Consider the following 22,319-nt stretch of genomic DNA (forward strand, 5'->3'; position numbering starts at 1 on the left):
AACTTGAGCTGAGGCTCAAGTTGGTATTGGGACACAGTAATTCAGATGAAATGACTGCAGACAACTTAGCTATAACAAAGCTGGATCTTTCACTCAAAAACAGTGTTACCTGACTGGTCACGGGGGTATCTTCTGTCTTGCCACTCACAGACATGCCAAACCTAAGGAAAGATAGTTTTAACGTAAGTTTCCAGACTACACAAGGTTTATCTTGCTGACAGTAAAAAGATAATTTCAAAGTTTCAGACCACTGACAGGAGCACATGGCTCTTGACAAGATGGTGTCAAGTTTGAATGCTGGGGAAGCCCCATCACTGAAATCAGCCCACGGGGCTGCTACTGAATTCCTGGAAGCTGCACAGAATAAAGGCATCCTTCTCATAGGCCATCTTGTCCAATATCATGTAGATAGATGCATCAGATAATGAGCTCTCACATTTCCAATGTAAATCCTTCCTACATACCCTGAAACTATCCCCTAAGCTTGGTAACGTGCACCTAATACTTTGTGGAATTGGGTAAGTGGGGGTGCATTCCATACTAAACATAGGGAAATTAACAGGTGCATGCGTATGTGGACATCTTTGTCTGATTTGAATGCAGAACTCTTAAACAAGATGATGGGATTTCACAGGTGTCAGACCCTTAGAGAGGGATTTCACAGGTGTCAGACCCTAAAAGAGAGATGCTGCAATTGGATAGTGGCTCGCAGTGGCAATGAAAGGCCAATGGGACAATTCTCCATTTCAACTGTCAATCATTAATCCACAGAAACCCAGCAGTGTCCACCAGCAAGACAGACACATGGCTTTAAGAATGACTTTTCTTGCACATGTTAGGAGTGTCATCAGAACCAGTGCGAAACAGTAACCCCTAAGATAAGCACATCTGAGTAACCCAGACTAACAGAGTGCACTTACCCGAGGACACCGATGTGTTCTGCGATGGCTGCAATACTGGCATCGGGAGGTCCTCGATAATCTCTACAAAATTCAGAGGAAACGTTCCAACGTGACCTTTCAGTTGTCCTCGAACCCATTCCTCATTCAAATACTCTTTCAGTGCAATAACATCTCCTTCGAAGAAAGTAAGCTCATCAGGCTGCTCTCCCTCAAAGTCAAAACGAGCCACACATCGAGGTCCTCTGTGTAATAGGCAGAACGTCAGAGAGCACAGTATCCACATCACAGCCCAACGGACTGTTGAAACCTCACATTTACGACCAACGGCTTAAACATGTTCACTTTTCTAAAAACTACCTTATATACGGGAAGTATGGATAAAATAAAGGACACTTACAACAACTTGCATTTATATAGTGCCGTTCACGAAGAATGTTCTCTGAGCGCTTTAAAGTGGAGGGGATGGATGCCAAGCAGGGTAAGGGGGGAGAGGAGGAGGTGACAGTGGATATGGTTGAAGAGGCAGGTCTTAAGGCGCGACTTGAAGACAGAAAGGGAGTAAATCAAAAAATAATAACGCTATCAAATGATTAAAATCCACCACATTTAAGATTCAATTTGGTAAGAAGTTAAACTAAAGACAGCTTCACAATTATAGAGGTATTGAAGCCAACCTGGTAAGCGAGGATGACTTATTCACAACTTTCTTCGTATTTCTTTCCTGTAAGCCACTTGCAGGGAGGTCAACCTGGCCAAAAATAAATTAACTGGTTGGTACACTACTTATTCTCATCAAAGATAATATTCCTTGCATTTGAGATTAGTGTTTTATCGTGTTTTATCAAGGCATTTCAAAAGATTTACTGTAAAGTGTAATGGCTTTGCATTGGTATGTGAACGTATGTTAAGATAAAATAAGTATGGTCAGAAGTTTAACAAACATTTGCTTTCTCCCTTGATGGTATAGTGGGTAAAGGCAATCCCCTAATGACTCACATCCACAGTAAAACAATAATAATCCTTACATTTGTCATGTCAAGAGGATGCCCCAAAGCAATTCACAAGATATACTGTAAAGTGTGCTGACTACGTAAGTTTCAGCCAATTTGAGTTTATCAATGTTCCACAAACATCCATGGAGTGAGTGATCAATTTGATTAGCGGGCTAACTGGCCAGGATACGCTGAGAGACGTTCTTTTTTTTTTTTGAGTAGTGCCATGGGATCTGTAACATCCACCTGAACAGGCAGATGGGGCTTGTTTAATGTCTGATCTGAAGGACGGCACCTCCGACAATGCAGCACCCCCCCACCCCACATTGGAGTATCAGCTCACACCATGTGATTCGGAGTCCCGATGTTGGGTTTGAACCCACAACCTTATGACTCAGAATAAGCTGATGCACAGTAAAAATAGAAGGCACATGTACCTCATGAATTGCATTGAACTTGCCAAGGGAGAAAGTTTGAAAGATCTGGGGTGAAGCAGGTTATAAATATTAATTGGTTTGAGAATATCACTCGGTAACAAACTGTTCACTAGCCAGTGTGTAAACATGAGGTTATGAGGTTTCTTCCCCTAATTTCTGGATCTATGTTAAGATCCAGGCATTTGACAAATTACACAGATATGGCAAATCAGCAACTTACAACAACTTTGACAAAGCTAGCAGGGAAAATTCCAGTATGTCCCTTGCATTTTCCACTGAACCAGTCTTTATCCAGTTTTTCCAGCAAATACACAGCATCTCCGGCCTTCAGATTCAGCTCATCATTTTGCTCTGAGGGAAAAGAGAAACAGACACTCTGGTCAGTGCATCTCCACTGAATTATATATAGTTGAACCCATTCCCTTCGGACCTGGATGAGATCAAAGAGTGAGAGGATTACAGCTTCATCTGCTTGAACCACTCTTACCATTTTTAAATTACAGTTCCTGCAGTACTGATTATGGCTAGGTAGAGGCAACAACAACATTACATTTGTATAGCGCCTTTCATGTTGGGAGAATGTTCCAAGGCGCTGGACAGAGTACAGCATTTCATACCTGAGCTGGGGTTGGGGGGGGGAAGGGAGGGGAAGGGGGTGGCCCATGGCATGGTTGAAGACGAGGGTCTTGAGGCAGGACTTGAAGGAGGCTAAGGCATTGACCAGCCTTCACTCATTAAATTCTCACCTCACCCGGGTCCTTACCTGCTATAAAGTCATGCAGCACTGTTGCGTGGGGAGCATTTCGGTCTCCATCTGGCTGTCTCTGCGGAGAAGGTTTCTAACAAAACATAATAGGGCACAGATGAGATTACAGGACAAGATGATTTGTACAGTACATAAACCTAGCCAATTGCCAGCAACTGAACTTCCTCTTCTTTGAATCTTTGAAGAGTTACAATTCAGAACAATCCTAATCCCAAAACTACTGGGAAGTTTATCACATTAACTTTATTCCTTTCTCGTCTGTCCATCCGTTTGTCTCCCATCTCGTCCCACCCACCCACACCGAATACCACCAAAAGGAAGTAAAATTTCCCTAAGAAGATTATTCTAGCTTTCCTTCAGGTTTTAAACAACTACACCCCTAACCTCTGAAAATCACTCCCTCTAACCTCTCCAACTCACCCCCTTTCTATCAGTCTTTAAAGTCCTGCCTAAAATCCTACTTCTTCAACCTTGCCTATTGTCACTCCCCCCCCCCGACTCACTCAGCATCTAATAGAGTCTGAAGTGCTCTAAAACGTTATCCTATGTGAAAGATGCTATATAAAATAGGTTGATGCGTTGGAAATGGGTTTACCGACCTTTCCTGACACCTTCACTTGTTCATCATCCAATGGAGTGATTATTGTCATATGAGACTGAAGAACCTTGCCAGTCTCAAGGCCCTTCTGGCACCGGAGAGTCTTGCCATCAACACGACGCTGGAGAACAAGAACGTCGCCACGCTATCAATAGAGAGAAAGACAGACAGATGGTTCAGTCTTGGGGTTTTCCTTGCATTTAAGCTAGCCGTAAGTAGGAGCCCAATTGTTAGTCAATTGGCAGATCGCCTTTCCGGGAGTGATAATCCCTTCAAAATAAATGAAAAATAAAAACAATAATTTGGTCATTCAATCCATGACTGTTTGTGGGTCACTGCTGTGTGCAATTGGCTGCCGCATTTTGCCTACAAGATACAGTCAATTCACTTTATGATATATTCTGTGAAGATCTTCTGGACGTCTCAAAGACACGATAAAGCACTATATCAAATGCAAGGATTATTATTATTATTATCATTTAATACTCCAGATTATCAACAAAAAATTTTCACCAACAACAATCCAAGCTGGGTGCACAAATCAATGATATTTATGTTCTCACAGAATAAGTTTATTTTTTTTCAATGATGGCAGAAAAATGCTCCTTTGTTCCCCAATTCTCTCTCCAACTCCAGTCTACTTGGTTCCAATGGGATCTTCGTCACTGTTGTCAAATGGGAATTGTTCATGTGTAAGTCTGGACAGTGAGTGTCATCCAATATCTACCTAAATCTCTCACAAGCACATGCACACATTTTCTAGCTGAGATACTACGCAGAGCAGTAATCTTGGTTGTTTTCCTCTCTTGCCCATGGGTGAAAACCCAATTTCAGCACCCAAACATGGTAAATATGGTAGGAATTCAGCTCAAGGACTTTCAAACTAAATGAACCATTGAATCATTTTCCTCCTGCATTCTTCCCCTCACCCAAACAGGAGCCCAGTTTTTTGGGTCACTTCATAAACACTGTACCTCTGAAACTGGAATACAACCAAATGCCTTTTCATTGCCAATAGCACATCAATAATGCAGATTGTAGAAATAGGTGCACTGGCCACCTCACCTGGAAGGACAGGTCTCCCGAGACCTTGGAATTGACCTCACACTCAGCAATCCCATGCGGCACTGGCAGCTAGGAAGAAGTAAAATAACAAGCTCAGAATTGCCCATTCCAACATGAACATCTGGTCTCGAAGCTCCATATTATGCACTCTCAGAGCCCCAGGCCACCTGCATGAAACCCATTCTACAGTACAAACATTAATAGGTTTGTGATAAAAATATAGTCAAAACGGTTTTCAACAACCTCTCAGGGCAATGGGCAAACAACAACAACAAAATTACATTTATAGAGCAACTTTCACATCAGGAGGACGTCCCAAAGCGCTGAACAGTCAGGGGTCGGGGCCCAAGCATGGGGGAGGTGTGGTGTAGGGGTGAGGGAAGGCAGAGACGTGGGAGAGTGACAAAAGGCACGAACGAAGAGAAGGGTCTTGAGACCGACCTTGAAGGAGGCAAGGGAGGAAGCAAGGCGAAGGGACTGTGGGATGGAGTTCCAGAGTGTGGGGGCAGAGAGGCTGAAAGTCTAGCCACTGATGGTAGGGTGGGTCGGGCGAGAGACATGGAGCAGACCAGAGCTCACTGAACGGAGGGAGCGGGCAGGTTGGTAGGGAGTCAGCAGGTCAGAGAAGTAGGAGGGGTCAAGGCCATGGATGGCCTTGAAAGTGAGGACAAGGATCTTGAACTCGATCCTCTGGGGGATGGGGAGCCAGTGGAGTTGGGCAAGGGTGTGAGTGATGGGGTCACGGAGCCTGGTGCGTGAGAGTACATGAGCTGTGGAGTTTTGGATGATCTGCAGCTTGTGAAGGGAAGAGTTGGGAAGGCCGATGAGGAGGGAGTTTCCATAATTGAGCCTTGATGTGACGAATGCGTTGATAAGGGTTTCGGCATCCTGAGGGGTGAGGCACTGACGAAGTCTGGCAATGTTGCAGAGGTGGTGGTAGGCAGTGCCGGTCGTGTCTCGGATGTGGGGGAGAAACAGCTAAGATGAGTAGTAAATCCGAGGATTGGGAGAACTTTAGGTATCAACAAAGGAAAATCAAAAAGTGATTAAGAGGGAGAAAATGGAATATGAGGGCAAACTAGTGAAGAACATAAAGACAGACTGCAAGAGTTTTTATAAATATATAAAGAGGAAGAGGCTGTTAAAGGTAAATGTGGGTCCGCTACAGGTAGAGACGGGGGGGAATTATAGTAGGGGACAAAGACATGGCAGAGTCATTAAACAAGTACTTTGCTACTGTCTTCACCTTAGAAGACACTGAAAACCTACCAAGAATAGAGGGGAACCACGAAGACAATGTTGGCGAGCAACTTGGGGGAACTAATATTAGTAAAGAAATGGTTTTAGGTTAATTGTCAGGTCTTAAAACTGATAAATCTCCTGGACCTGATGGCCTACATCCTAGGGTTTTAAAAGAAGTGGCTACTGAGATAGTGGATGGCTCATCTTTGATCTTCCAAAATTCTCTGGATTCTGGAACGGTTCCCATTGATTGGAAGATTGCAAATGTAACACCACTATTTAAGAAGGGTGGGAGAGAAAAGATGGGGAACTATAGACCAGTTAGTCTGACATCAGTGGTAGGGAAAATTCTTGAGTCCTTAATTAAAGATGTCGTTATGGGATTCCTGGAAGACCATAACAAGATTAGGCAGAGTCAACATGGCTTTACAAAAGGGAAGTCATGCTTAACTAATCTTTTAGAGTTTTTTGAAGATGTATCTAGCAAGTTAGATAGGGGGGAACCAGTAGATGTAGTATATTTAGATTTTAAAAAGGCATTTCACAAAGTGCCACACAAAAGGCTATTGCACAACGTTAAGGCCCACGGGATTAATAGGAACATATTAGCATGGATTGAAGAGTGGCTAATGGGTAGAAAACAGAGAGTAGGAATAAACGGGTCATTCTCGAATTGGCAGGATGCGACTAGTGGAGTGCCACAAGGATCAGTGCTTGGGCCTCAGCTATTTACAATTTACATCGATGATCTAGACAAAGACATTGAATGTAACGTATCTAAATTTGTAGATGACACTCAACTAGGTGGGAGAGTAAGCTCTGAAAATATTGCAAAAAGATTGGAACGGGATACAGATAGTCTAAGGGAGTGGGCGAGTAGGTGGCAGATGGAATTTAATGTGGGGAAGTGTGACGTTATTCACCTTGGTAGAAAAAATAGAAAAACTGATTATTTTCTAGAGGGGGGGAGATTAGATAGTGTTAGTGTTCAGAGGGATTTGGGTGTCCTTGTACACCAGTCTCAAAACGTTAGTTTGCAAGTGCAGCAAGCAACTAAAGAGGCGAACGCCATGTTAGCGTTCATTGCAAAAGGTTTAGAGTACAAGAGTAGGGAAGTCTTGCTGCAACTGTATAGGGCCTTGGTGAGACCTAGAGTATTGTGTGCAGTTTTGGTCTCCTTATTTAAAAAAGGACATACTTGCCCCAGAGAGCATGCAGCGTAGATTCACTCGGTTAGTTCCTGGGATGAGGGGACTGACCTATGAGGATAGGCTGAATAAACTAGGGCTATATTCTCTAGAGTACAGAAGAATTAGGGGAGATCTTATTGAAACATATAAGATTCTTAAAAGGCTGGATAAAGTAGACACTGAGGGTCTGTTTCCCCTGGTAGGAGAATCTATAACCAGGGGTCACAGTCTTAAAATTAAGGGTTAGCCTTTTAGAACAGAGTTAAGGAAACATTTCTTCACTCAGAGAGTAGTGAATTTATGGATATCACTACCCCAGAAGGCTGTAGATGCTCAGTCCTTGAACATCTTCAAGGATGAGACTGATAGATTTTTAAAAAAAGAGGGATAAGGGGATAGGGCAGGTAATTAGAGTTAGGTCTGAAGATCAGCCATGATCTTATCAAATGGCAGGGCAGGCTCGAGGGGCCGAATGGCCTACTCCTGTTCCTAATTCTTATGTTCTTATGTTCTTAAAGGACAGTTCATGGTCAAATAAGACACCCAGGTTCCTGACTGGCTTAGTGAGGTTGAGTGTGCAGCCATGGATATTGATGCTGGCAGCGCCTGAGGTGCAATCCGGGCTGTCTGAGGGTGTTTAGCAGGGGTTGGCTGATGAATGGAGGTCACCTGCAGTCACCTGCTACCTGAAAGGCAGACAGTCTTTTGCCATATGTACTTCTGGTACAGTGCAGGTCTATAGTGTACCTATAGAGCCAAGGGTGCATTATAGCTAAACTGGGGAGCCTTATAACAGTAGCGCCCTGAAGCAAAGTGTGGAAACCTCCAAGTACTAAATACTTCACTATACATCTATCCCCCCATGACCATATTCAGGGCCGGGCCCATTGGAATGAGCCCTGCTCGAGAGCGGTTTCACTATGAATGCTGGTCTACTGTGAACCTCACTACACCAAAGGTACAGAACATCCAGTATCTGGTGCTAAAAAAAGGCCGATTCCCAGATCATCAGCCTGCCACTAATATCACATCCTATACACACGTACTTTTGCAGGAAACACCACTGATGTCACTTTACAAGTGTTCTAAGAGTCCTGCCTGTACTTAGAATTGATTTGCATTTACGCATTACTGCACTGTGGTCCTAGTTTGCTCGCAATGGCGAGGCAGGTTGTAGGCGCCCTACATTATCGTGCTGGAATCGCAATGGATTACCATGTATTGATTGTACAGCGGGTGCCCAGGACTTGGACGAGGTGGGAGATCGGGCCGATTCTTCTGTAAGACTTGACTCTTCGATTGCTTCCTCCCGGGGCGACTCGGACTGGTTTTTCTAGCGTCGGTGTTGAATATTGCCAGTTCAGATGCAGAACGGCGGAGTGAGTTAGGTGCAGCTGCAATCTTTGGTGGGGGTGGCCTTGCCGGGCCCACTTTAGCCGTTGGACGACGAGCAGGAGGGACTTTGCCCGCAGGTGGCCTGTAGTGAGACAGCAGGAACAATAATCTGAAGGGAATGCGGGCAGGTCTTGTAAAGTTAAATGAAATGTAAACAAAGTTCTTGTTCTAAATTTCCTCTCAAACATGAATATTCATAACTGTGCTTCAGCGACTGCTCAGAGACGGTTCTTAAACCAACACATACATTTTCCAAATCAAGAATCTGGCACTTCCTGCTTCTAATATGCTGAAAATAGCCTTGCAGAGACTGACTATTAATCTTTATGGCAGAATAGGTAAAAATAGGAATTACAATGTTGCACTTCTAACCGTGAGGTCAAATACACATTGATTTATTACAGGGCTCCTTAATAAGGAAACCAGAGGTATGGCCCATTAATTTGGAGGAACTCAGTGTTGGTGCTATCTCCTTACACAGCAGAGTTCCTATAAGTTACATTATACACACACAATATATATAATATGTAAAAGAGAGAACATATATATCTATATATACACACACACATACATACACACACACCCACACATTTAAATATGCATCCATCCATCCATCTATCATCATCAGCATAAATATATTAGGATGTTACCAGGAATGAATGGATACAGCTATCAAGAAAGACTGGACGGGTTGAAGCTTTTCTCTCGATCCGAGACAATTGATAGATTTATGAAGGATTCGATACAATGAATTTTGATAGGCTATTTCTAGTTAGCGAGTCCAAAGCAAAGGGCTATACCAGTAGCAGATCTACTAAAAAGGAGTTTAGGAAAATTTCTTTACACAGAGGATAATTTAGAATGTGGAACTCACTACTAGAAGTTGTGGCTTGATGCAAAAAGCATCGGCATATTTGCATATACACAAAGAAGGGCACATAGAGGGGAAAAGGTGAGGGGAATAGGAGACGTGGAAGCTTGTGTGGAGGATAAATGGTCACGGACTATTTGGGCCAAATGGCCCATTTCCGTGCTGCAACACTCTACATATTTCTATAAGTCAACGTGACTTCCAGTGACTAGAAGTATTCCCTCACTGTGGAATCCTGCTGGAAATCAATCGAATGTTATACCCCATGAGTCCACTGAGTCCGTTAGCCTTTGTATTTAAAAAAAGTTCATCTGACATACTAAATTCCTTATGCCTCGCTTACGGATCCTGGTGTCCATCTAAATTGTATGGATGAAGATGGTCAATCTATTTCATAACCTTGAAGACATCCTCTATTCCAATGAGAACAAGCTCATATCTTTGCTCCCGTATTCTTAAAACACAGCTTCATCCAGATTACCTACCTCTGTACTCTCCTATCGAAAAAAATGCTCTTCCTGACATTAAGCAACCCAAAATACCAGACGAGGCATGGCAAATTCTTACAAAGCAAGAGTACAACCTCTTTCAATTTGTACTCTATGCCTCTGCTAATAATTTAGAATGAGTATCTAATGCTCTGTAAGCATTGGGCTGACATTGATTTATCCACAATAATCTCTAGACCTCTCTCCTGATATACCATGATTTCATTTAACAATTGCTCTTTTGGCTATTCCTCACACTTAATTATTTCACTTATTCCCATGAAACCATATATCCCACTTTTCAGATCTACTCTGAAGCACTAGCTTCAGCTTTTAGTTCAGTAATTCTCATATTGTACCTTAAACTGTCAAATCTGCAGGTACTCACCAAGGTTTGGTGTCAGGTGGTCCTGGCCCATCAGAAAGTTCCTGAAAAATAACAGCTTGCAGTTATACAATGGCTTTAACATAAAAAAATCTCTGAAAGAGATTTACAAATTCTAATTAATAAGAATAATAAATAAATCTTGCATTTGATACAGCACCTTTCATAACATTTCAAAGTGCTTCAAATGATTTCATGTAAAGTGTGTGATTCATCATTTTACTTGTGGCTGAGTACATTTTGCAGCGTAATTTACAAACAGTAATGTCCCACAAACAGCCATGAAACGAGTGACACATTTCATTTGAGGAATTGTTGGCCAGGACACTGAGAGAACCTCCCTTCTCTTTTCAAATATTAAGAGGGCTACACAGTCCTGTAATGGCAAGAAATTAGGACAAATTGTGAAGGATAAAGCCATAGCACTCAAGACTGTACTACTCATCTTTACCCATCCACATTATAGCACTGTTTCTTCTACAGATAGACACACTGTGTTCCTCCATTTGTTTGCTCCTTCACGTTGCAACAGCCGCCACTCTGAGCTTTCCTATTCTCTTGATCCTTCCAGTTTTTGCACAATTGGCCTTTTGTGCAGCAAATTATCCTCTTAATTCAAATACCTCCACCAAACTGAATCCGAACTTTAGCAAGCACCAGTGACATGGAAAATAGCCAGGGCTGCGTTTCGCCCACAAAATATACAGTCAATTCAATTTACAGTATATTCTGTGAGGCGCTTTGGGACGTATCAACGATGGGATAAGACGCTATATCAAATGCAAGCATTATTATCATCATCAATAATAAAGGACCAGGATTGCACAGATCAGATCTACACAAACTGCACAGCCAGAACCTAGAGGGTATGTAAGGTCAGAGGCACGGGACATTCCTATTGTAAGCTTGAATGCACACTGATGTCATTGGTTGCTTTTTAACCCCCAGTAAATGAAGTAGATTCTCCTCCAACATCTCTCCCAATCTTCCTCCATCCCCCAAAAAACTGTGCACCTGCATTTCGCAATCTCAAACAATTGTTTCAGTATCCCATGCCTGCAAACGTTTAAATCATCATGTTCAAAACTCCCACTAAACAACCAGGTGACTGCACTAAAAAAAAGCTTTTATTGAAGCTTGAGAATGTATAATCGCTTCCATATAGAGTATCCTGCTGGATACATTTTGGGGTTGGTAAGTTGGACTGTGCAATATAGCTATTTGTTGCTCCTACATCCAGATTATTCAATTTAAAACATGGCCTGTACTGAGATCATAGGAAAACAGGAGGAGACTATTTAATCCTCCAGCCTTTTCCACCAGTTTATTTGATCTTGTCAGATCTTTTAATCTTAGTTACCTGCTCCTTCAATATCGTTACTGCCCATGTATTTGTGTCTCTCATTTAAACATAAATAATAATAATCAAGTCGTCGAGACTTCTCAAAGCGCCGCACAGAATATACTGTATAGCGAATTGATTATTATTATTTCGTCACTTAATAATCCCCAATACTTCCACAGCTTTCTGGGGCAGAAAATGTCACACACTGCCAGCTTGTGTGTGAAGAAATTAACTGGCTCAGCCCAGCCTGGAGCTGTGATTGAAAAAGCCCGCTTACAGTGATATCACGTCAATTGATATTCACTCCCATGGTTACTTTTGTAGATACTTTATGTATAAAGAGAATGCAGAGAATCATCAAGAGAATAAAGAGAATTATTGGGGTCTAAATTACCATCACTGTGACACTGGCTACAATTTACTCTGTTATTGAATAAACCACTTATAGTGATCATCTAATGTGTCCACAGCATCACATATTGTGTAAGGATTTGGGATGGCACAGGTAAAGCGGAGAGTTCTTCAATTCAGTCTCAGTTTGGAAGAACTGTGGCAAATCAATTTCCAAATCGAGACAGTTTGGGAATTTTCCAAGATTGAGGAATCTTGAATTTTCAGACAAAATGGTCTAATAGGCTAAGACTAGGTAGATAGGAACTTTTTATTTCGCAGAAGCTGAAGGTTTCATAGGCTGATCCCTAGTGTCAGAGGATTGAACTATGAAAAATGATTAGACAAGCTCTCCAGTCTTGAAAGGAATCATATCAGAGGGGACCTTCTAAGATTTTGAATGGGATTGAGACAGTAAACTTAAGAGTTGCAAAGGGCAATATCAGAACAGATACCAGGAAGATTTCTGTACCCAGAGGGTAATTAACAACTGGAACAGATTATCACAGGGGCGGGCAAAATACGGCCCGCAGGCCATATCCGGCCCACCAAATGATTCTATCCGGCACGTCATTGTGTCTAGCAATAGAAAAAATTATAGTTCGTTCAGTCCCAGAAAGTCTCACAAATTTCGCATTTGATTCAGACCGGGAACATCAGCCAATCACACTGCTTAGTTGTGCGCACGCTCCCTTAAGTGTTGAATCAGGCTGATGTCAGAAATGTACGGATCGGCAAATTTTCAAACACGCGCGGGTGGCAACCGCGGCAATACTTTTCATTGAAGAGGACGTTAATTCGAAATGAGTTTATCAAAGAAGCGGAAAGTGGACGCCGAAGGCCGAATATTCAACAAAGAATGGACTTCTAAATTTTTTTAAAAAGAACAGTGTGGGCAGAAAAACTGTGTGCTTAATTTGCAAAGAAAGTGTGGCAGTGCTCAAAAGCTACAACTTGAATCGCCATTTTGAGAGCAAACATGCTTGCGAATATAAGAACGATTCTGCCGAAGAAAAAGGAAAGAAAGCTGATGAGATGGTTGTTCGAATGCAAAAAGAGCAAACCATTTTCACAAAACAATTTGTGTCCCTGAATAAGTTTACAAGAGTGAGTTACGTGATGGCACACAAAATCGCCAAGAACAGCAAACCATTCTCTGAAGGAGAATTTATAAAGGAATATATGGTTGACTCTGCCTCGATTTTACGCCCAGACAAGAAAAACCAGTTCAAGAACATTAGCTTATCAAAGCGAACTATTGTGAGATGTGTCGAGGATATCTCTGTATCTGCAGTTAAAAATAAAGTAATAAAGAATCTGCAGTTAAAAATAAAGTAAGCAATTTTGCATGTTTTTCCACTGGCACTCGATGAGAGTTGTGATGTCAAAGACATAGCCCAGTTTTATTCAAGGCATCACCAAACATTTTGAGCTCACAGAAGAATTGGCATCAATGCAGTCAATGAAAGATACGACAACTGGAGAAGACTTTTTGGAGGCAGTAAATAAGTGTATCTTAAAATTAGGAGTGGAGTGGAAAAAATTGGTGAATGTGCCCAAATCTGACAGGCGAAAATGTTGGGTTACTGAAAAGAATTCAAGATCAACTCAAAGAAACAAATCCAGAACAGAATATTGTTTTCTACATTGCATTATCCACCAAGAGGTCCTCTGTAAGAGTGTTCTAAAACTAAGCAATGTCGTGGACACAGTTACGAAAGTGGTCAACTACATTCGAGCAAGAGGATTAAACCACAGGCAATTTTTAACTCTGCTTGAGGAATTGGAATCCAGCACACGGATGTTCTGTATCACACAAATGTAAGATGGCTTAGTTTAGGAAAGAGCTTGAAAACAGGGGGGAACTGAGAACAGAGATTGATTTATTTTTGGACATGAAACAAAAAGATTTGGATTTCCCACAGCTGAATGATGCGAATTGGCTCTCTGATTTCGCATTTGCAATTGATATCATGGGCCACATGAATGAACTGAATTCAAAACTGCAACGGAAGGGGGCCTTTGTGCATGATTTGTATTGCAGTGTCATTTATGACGAAATAATTTCTTTTATCACGTCAGATAGGAAGCAGGCTGTTCGCCCACTTTCCAACTTTGCAGCAGATTACTGTTTGCGATCAAAACCTTAAAAAGTATACTTTGTCACTACTTGACTTACATGCTGAATTTTCTTGCTGATTTCAGGATTTCAATTTGATCGAAATTAACCTGTCTTTGGTCTCTTCACCTTTCTCATTTGATGTTGAAAAAGTCCCATTTAACCTCCAACTCGAGCTTATTGTTCTGCAATGTGATCCATTGCTTGCGGAACAATTCAAATCAGTGCCGCGTCCCAGTTTTTACACCTCTCTTAGTGAATATACCTTTCCAAAAATAAAGGCTCATGCACGGAGGATGCTTGTGCTGTTTGGATCAACAAGCATATGCGAGGAGACATTTTCTGTGATGAAATTCAATAAATCAAAACATAGATCTGTGATGACCGATGACCACCTTGCAGCAGTACTCTGCATTGCAACAATGACTTCAATTGTCTGGTTAACGCAAATCAGGGCTTTCATTCTTCCCATTGAGTGAGCTTCTCACATTCTCATCAATATGTGAATAAATATCAAATAAACATCTGCTCAATGAGTTGGTTTTATTTAACCTAACTTTAATGAATGTCAATTATATAAGACTTTATTTTATGCATATACAAGTGTAAGACTTGATTTTGAGCTATTATTAAGCATTTGCACCTATGTTAAGTGTGTGGCCCGCGAAGCCCGCCAACCAAAATAATTGCCCACCCCTGGGTGATCAGGAAGTGTGGATGAGGTTAGGAGAGTGGACTCATTAAAAAAAATGCTGTGATGGTAGGACAATAGGTGGGTATTCTGGAAGGATGAGAACAAATGGGTCGAAGAGCTTTCTTCATCTAAATAGCTCTTGCGATATCTTCCAAATCAGAGTTATTGTTCCAAAAAGGTTTGACAATGAAAAACAGTGCTGCCTAAAGATATATTTCACCGTTTTAAATCTGCATTCGCTGGCTTGACTTTCCTGGTTTGATTTGAAGTAATGTTTTTGCATCTGCCCTATCTGCACAATATATTATAAACATACATATAACAATACGATCCCCTATTCCCCCTCCATTCACAACAGCAGCCTTCTTTTTAGACCCCACAACTTTATCTGCTCTAATCTTGCTCATCCCCTATGCCATGGGGATCAGTCTTGTTCTTTTCTGAACCAGAGCTTGTACTTTTATTCTCCTCTCCCCACGCCCGAGTGTCTGGGCTCACACATGAATGTCCGTTTGGGTGAGGCTAGTAAATCAGTGACTTTAGAGGAAAATAAAACACCAACGCTGTCAGACTTGGAAAGGATATTGAAGATTTAGGAGGTTAAGTTCTTACCGTAACTGCAGTCTTATTCAGAACACTGGGCTTCCGGGCAGATAAATTACCAACGGGAGTCACCAGAGGTAGAGGGGGAGGTGGACTTAACGTGTCTTCTGAGGACACTGCAGAAAAGAACAAAGATGTCCCCCACAACATTACATAGATCACACTATTTTTCAATAGTTTCAATCTTGTAGGAAAGCATTCGAGATTCTTTTCAATAGTTTTAAAATCAAATTTATAGCAAATCTGAATGCTATCCTACATTAGTCCAGAATTGCTTCACGGTGTAATCCTCATAAATTTGCATTACTCAGTCATGTTGACTACAGTAATTAGGTTTAGTGCATTCTGTAAGATTCATCCCGATCTAAGACAATAGAGGATAACAACGACGATGACAACTACATTTCTATAGCGCCTTTCATGTCGGGAGGACATAAACCCACAGACAAGATTAAGATTCGCTACTATTTGTACCCGGAATTGCCCACACAGCAAGTTCAGAACCTTTACTGTGCCAAAGGAACACACCAATCTGAGGCCGAGTGCCTCTTCCAACAAAGAAGGAATAAAATACTCAAGGAGAGACACTCTGGCTGCTATCTCATGACCAGCTCATGAGATGAACTGATTGATCGCTAGAAGCAGGTCTGTACTCTTGGACAGGGATTTGTCTTGCGTCAGGAGCAGATTTAGAATGGAATGAAGACAACCATGCAGCTTAACAGGTCAAAGCACTGGTGGTAATAATAATACTTACATATAAACATCTCAAAGTGCTTCACATAATGAGTACTTTGAAGTGCAGTAAAGTCAAAATTCAATGCCATCAATATTTTAAAGAAATGTTATTCAACTTGAACAATTGAGCTGGGTTGAGTCTCACTTAGCTGGAGATTAAAACCCTGAACTATGTGGTTCCAAGTGTGAGCTACCCAGGAGGATGAGAAAAATTTAAAGATAGGGGAAGATTTTCTTTATTAAAAAAGCTAAAACTTGAGAATATACAACCAAAAACAATTAAGTTATATTTACCTGATTTGTTGGGTATTCGAATTACTGTGGGTTTACGCACTGGAGGGGGTTGACCTGGTGTCGTGTCTATCCTTAGAGTTGCACCTCTGACCAATGTCTGAAAAGGATCTGTTCAAGATGCAAAGCAGAATATGGACAATGTTTATAGGCAAACCCAAAATGTCACGATGTTAGTAATCATCCATGGATTAACCAAGCAACACTCCTCAACACTCATCATGTCACAGAGGCTGAGGTCAGGGAACAGGCCAAGTATTTGATATAGCTTCTACACCATATCGTTGCAGCATCACGGCCAACAACTTGCATTTATATATTGCCTTTCATCCAGGATAACATTTCGGAGTGATGAACAGTGGCAGCGTTGGACCTGACGTGGGGTGAAAGGGTAGATGACTGAAGGAAATTCTTCGGGTGTGATTCGAAGAGTGGTAAAGAGGGGGCAAGGTAGATGGATTAAAGTAGCAAGTTCCAGAGTTGCAGGGCATAGTAGCTGAAGCCATGGCAGCCCTTGAGAGGAGCAGTGGAGTTAAGGGGGTATGTAGAAGGCCAAACAAAGGGCTAACACACACACACAGGACATGGGTGTGTGTCAATCAATACATATATGCACATGTGGCAGTGGGGACTCCCATCAGTGCTTGTGTACACACACACACACACACACACACAGAGCAGGAATTAGATAATCAACAAGAATTCACTGACATTACCTACTGTCACTAATGAGGTCACGTTATCCCCTGTTGGAGCTACAGGTAAATCATCATCAAAACTGATCAGGTCTTGCCCACTACTCGAGACATCTTGTAGGGAAGGCGCCTGCTGATTAGTTGAAGAACCTTCATCCTGCACCTTAAAGGTCTTTGCCACAGGCACAACTGAAGGTCTAGGAGCTAGAGCAAAGGGCTTAGGTGCAATAGCGGGATGTTTTTGAAAAGATGTGATCCTCTTTGCTACTGTAGGCCTCGGTGCTGGAACAGGAACGTGAAGCTTCCGATCCTCAGGTCTGTCCTTTGGAGTTCGATCTGCTTCATTACTGAGGTGAAAAGAATCATTCGTCACACCGCCACTTGCCTTAACGTCGGCAAAGAGACTAACTTTAGATTTCTTGGGTGGTTCTGGCCTGAGACAGCTGCCGTGCTTGCAGACTGTGGTTTCGGCAGCAGTACTGGCCCCTGCCTCCCCACTGCTATAGGTTTGCTTTCAGTCCCTGTAGCAGAATCTCCCAAATTTCTGTGACCACAGAAGGTTTCAGGGCTAAAGTGGGCTTTGCGTGTGTTACTGCAGGTTTAAGCCCAAAGGATCGAGGGGCAGCTTCTGGTCTTTTTAAAGGCCTTGGAGCACAACCAGGTGTATTTTCAGAATCTGTCTGTGTTTCAAAGGCCTTGATCCTCGAATGAATGTTGTGCCCACCACCGTCTCCCATTGTGTCTTGGTTATCAAAATTGTCTTCTGTAGCTGGACCTTGGCACAATTCGAACAAAGGTATGCTGTCCGAGTCAGGTAGACTTTCTTTATCTTCTCCGTCAGACGTCTCACTTGGAGCTTCTTTCCAAAGTACCTTCAAGTTCACTAAGGACCTGGGCTTTGGTATGGGACGCTCCACAACATCAGTGTTGGTTTGGACACTTTGTTCTTTACAGGAACTACTTCCTTCTCGCCTGGAACTACTTTCTTCCGTGCTGGAACTACTTTCTATTGAGATTAAAGATTCTTCAATTTCCACAGAAGGTATGGGGGTGAGAAACAGCGGCCTGGGGGGCTTCAGTGGTCTCGGAACTGGAACTGGAGAAAAGAAAAGATGAAAAAACAGGTTTGTAATAAAATTAAGTTTTCTATACACTTAATAAAACTAAGCAAATGAACCTCAACTAAACATTTTTTTAAAAAAAAATCTGTGTCTGGAAGCGATAGCGATGGAGTAATCCAATTGAGGGTTTCCAAGGAGATAATATAGGAGAAAAGTTCGAGCATCACCTGAACCTGACGTTAGATAAAGACTTTAACCCTCCAATATTTGATATTCTGACACTCCCCTATTTTATATTCTGTACACTTTGGTTCATGATCGCCCACCTCTTTCCAAATCACTGACTGACGCCAAGGTACAAAAGGACTTGGCATTGTGATTGTGCAGGAGCTCAGTGGCAGATCGGCTATTTTGATGGTGATACGTAGAAGAACTTGCTACTTTTCCTGAAACATAAAAGAAGGGATGTGCTTGGATTATAGTCTGTACTGGTGTGCAGGTTCCAGGCGTTCCTACATTGCCTACATTCCTGAGATCAACAGCTGTCCTAAGAGGTTATGGCAGCTGCTGAAAAAANCCCTTGTTGCTGGATGACTAAACAAAGAGTGAGAGCAGGCTTCTACAGGTCACTGTATCACTTGTGAAGGGACACAGGGTCCTGGCAACCTTGCTACTCCACGCTGCTGGCCAAGACTGGTTCGCTTGACTAGTTTCTCGAGTCGACGACGAATTTGCCAGGTATAGACAATTTTTTTTTACTGCGAGCCCACCGCACTTTACAGAGGCTACATTCAGCCACCTGCCAGTAACTTCTACTGCTTGCTATGAACCTGGGTGGTTCCTTTACCCGTGCTCGGAGTCGTGTTGCTTATGTTAACAAGGTTGGCTTCGCCGATGCTGGTCTCCGGAGTCTCAACCTCCTGCACAAAGTCAGTCTGGGTTGAGGCACTGGTGGTCGTGCGTCTTGGAGCAGCATTAGCAGTCGTCACGATAACTTGCTGCTGGTTGATTTCGCGGATCACCTGCTCGTACGATGGGGGAGGCTGTAGGCAATAATAATAATAGACATTTTTGCAAAAAAAGGATCAGCAAAATACTTTTAAAAAGAAAGGAAATGCTAACAAAACAAAGAACGTCGTCTAACGAGAGGGAATGTCTTACTTCTGCAGCAACAGGCTCGTCGATTCGCCACAGTGACCGAGAATGGGCAGCGCTCTGCCTGCAATGGCCCTGCCTAGGAGACGGTATGCAGTCACCTGGGACTCCGGGATACCAAGGACTAGGACCTATGGGTTCTGCAGATAAGATAGTGATCTCCGGGCGTCTAGGGGGAAGATCAAAAAGTTACTTATAACATCCTCTAACATCCTGTAAAAAGTCCAAAAAAAGTCCAGGAAAAAAAAAACTCTGTAAGCATTCACTTCCCAATATTGCACAGAGCTATTTCTTTCTCTCCCCCCCATCAGAAAAAAAAATAATCGAGTAATAGAATTCTGAAGTGATAGGCAGAGTGACAAATGTTTTGTGGCGATATCCAACATGCTCATTGCACATAGAGCAAGAATCCACAAGCCACAGAATAATAAAAATTGGAAAAATCACACACATCAGGGTAATGTTTGTGGAGCTTCATAACACCATTAGCTTCTCAATTATTGACAGGTTACAATCCCCAGAGGGACATGAAGGAGGCTGGAGCCAGCTGAGCCAACGCGACGGGTAGAGGAGTGGTGTGTAACTTTCCATCTTGCACTGGGTCAATGCAATGAAGCTCCAGAAGACAATACCATGGAAACAGAAATTCTCTGCATAGAAGGAGGCCACTCAGCTCATCACCGAGGCCACTGGTTGCAATGGGTCACTAGGAAGTGTGACTGAGACCAGGACAGCTCAGGAGATCCAACACAGGGCTGAATGGCCTTCCTCTGTGCTGTAAATTTCTATGGTTCTATGACACTGGACACTTTACAAAAACCTGATGCTTCAATGGAAGGACATAGGATGGGTATTTCTGCAAGTTGAAATCCAATGGAACAATGTGATTTCTTCATTTCAACCTTTATTATCTTTTGACTGGGATCTATTTTTTTTTGTTGCTAAACCAACTAATCCCAATTTCTAGCTCTCTCCCCGTATCTCTAAATGATTTTAAACTGCTCAGGTGCTTATCCAGTTGAACGTCACCATTGACCTGGCCTGAAGAACCACTTATGTAGTAATCAATTTGAAGCTCTAACAAATCTGGGTAAAGAAATTCTTCTATTCTCTTCCCCAAATTTTACTGCCAGCACAGCAGTAACTCTGATTCCGTAATATTCGCAGGGAACCTCAGAGTGGTTTCCTGGCATTTTCCACACGGAAAGAAAAATAGAGGAAAAGTCATCCTCAGTCATCCACTCCAGTTTCTCCTCAAGTACGTCCTGAGCCAGCTGCTGGGTGTTGGTGCAGATCAATGTCACCTCTCTCACTGCGGGATGCGCATGACCCAGAGAGGAAACTTATCCTGAGACCAACAAGCAAAGTTTCTTACCTCCTTTCTCTCTGCAGTTCAATCTGGGCTGCTGCACGACTTGATGCTGAACAAGAAAAAGAGGAAGGGGGTGGGGGGAAAAAAAGAATCTGAGCAAGATTGAAGCAATAACTTGCTGCTGTAGTAGAGGCCAGTTAATGAAAGGATGAATTAGCAGCATTTATTGAACTAAAGCAAACAGATATCATGATTACCACAACATCGATGTGAAGATGTTTTTTTTCATGTAGCACCTATAGTATTGAAATATCTGTCTTGAATAAATCATAAGGTACAATGCACTAGTTTGAAGTCATTTGGGGGAGGGGAGTATGCGGGGGTCTCCTTGTAGCTGAGCTGGCTCCAGGGTGACATGCTTGGCAATGAAATGTTGGAAATGAGCCAGCCTTTTGTGGCGGTCTCGGTAGTCTGGTTCCTGAGTCAGGTAGTTCTGCGGTATCCCAGGGCACTGCTGATGACAGCCCAGCCAGCCAGACTTGTTGGCAGAACTTGAGAGGGAACGGACAGTCATTGGGGATGCAATTTTTCCCACTTGGGTCCTGTGAAGGATCCGTGACCCTCTCACTCCCGCCCTGGTTCACTGGCTCCCCATCCCCCAGAGGATAGAGTTAAAATTCCTTGTGCTCGCCTTCAAGGCCCTCAACAATCTGGCTCCTTCCTACCTCTGTGACCTGCTAACCCCATATCAATCTGTCCGCTCCCTCCGCTCAGCAGGTTCTGGCCTGCTCCACATCCCACCCCGGCCCGCCCCACCATCAACGATTGGCCTTCAGCCTCTCTGCCCCCACCCTGTGGAACTCCATCCCAAATTCCCTTAACCTCGCTCCCTCGCCTCCTTCAAAATACGTCTCAAAACCCTCCTCTTAGGCCACCCTCCTACCCTCCCTGTCCTCCGCTTTCCCTGATCCCAAATCCCCTGCTCGGGTCCAAATCCCTGACTGTCCAGCGCCTTGGGAGATCATTCCGACGTGAAAGGTGCTTTACACAAATGTAATTTTGGATTGCATTACATTGGAATACATTAGAATATACAGCACAGAAACAGGCCATTCAGCCCAACTGATCTATGCCGGTGTTTATGCTCCACATGAGCCTCCTCCCCTTATTGTAAACCTTGCAAGTCATGTGGGCATGTCCAGCCCCCAACAAGTGCAAAAGGAGCCATAAATTGCCAGTTCTTTCACAGAAGGATGGCAGGTGTGGGAGTGGAATCTCACACTGGTGCAGTTGGAAGTCTGCTATCACGGTTAGGGATAGGGACATTTATGATCCGAGTAAAGAGCCTTTTTTCATCTAACCCACCGTAAACCCAACAGCACTTGATAGAGACATTAAAAAACAGAAGTTAAGAAAATTGCATTCTCCACCTTTATTACCACACTAATGTAATATTTAAAAAGATTTCTCAAATTCAACTTTACATTTATCCTCAGCAATTTAAAAAAACACATGTAAAGAATGAAACATTTTATAAAGCTGAAGGAGTTTAGTGCTCAAACAATAGCCTCATCATTCCCACACT

General features: G+C 42.7%; 1 protein-coding gene across 1 annotated transcript in view; it reads right to left on the bottom strand.

The window, feature by feature from the left end:
• Positions 1-22,319, bottom strand: part of sh3d19 (SH3 domain containing 19) — a 63,453-nt gene that overhangs the window by 4,419 nt on the left and 36,715 nt on the right. The window contains 16 exon segments of the mRNA XM_042340157.1: positions 110-160; positions 919-1,144; positions 1,595-1,650; positions 2,552-2,682; positions 3,095-3,170; positions 3,697-3,840; positions 4,761-4,829; positions 8,408-8,669; positions 10,335-10,375; positions 15,492-15,598; positions 16,515-16,622; positions 17,228-17,705; positions 17,707-18,302; positions 19,115-19,310; positions 19,429-19,591; positions 20,798-20,843. Of these exon segments, the coding sequence (XP_042196091.1) occupies positions 110-160; positions 919-1,144; positions 1,595-1,650; positions 2,552-2,682; positions 3,095-3,170; positions 3,697-3,840; positions 4,761-4,829; positions 8,408-8,669; positions 10,335-10,375; positions 15,492-15,598; positions 16,515-16,622; positions 17,228-17,705; positions 17,707-18,302; positions 19,115-19,310; positions 19,429-19,591; positions 20,798-20,843 (2,750 nt within the window).

The sequence above is a fragment of the Callorhinchus milii genome, unplaced genomic scaffold, assembly GCF_018977255.1.
Source record: "Callorhinchus milii isolate IMCB2004 unplaced genomic scaffold, IMCB_Cmil_1.0 Scaffold1, whole genome shotgun sequence".
Lineage (NCBI taxonomy): Eukaryota > Metazoa > Chordata > Chondrichthyes > Chimaeriformes > Callorhinchidae > Callorhinchus > Callorhinchus milii.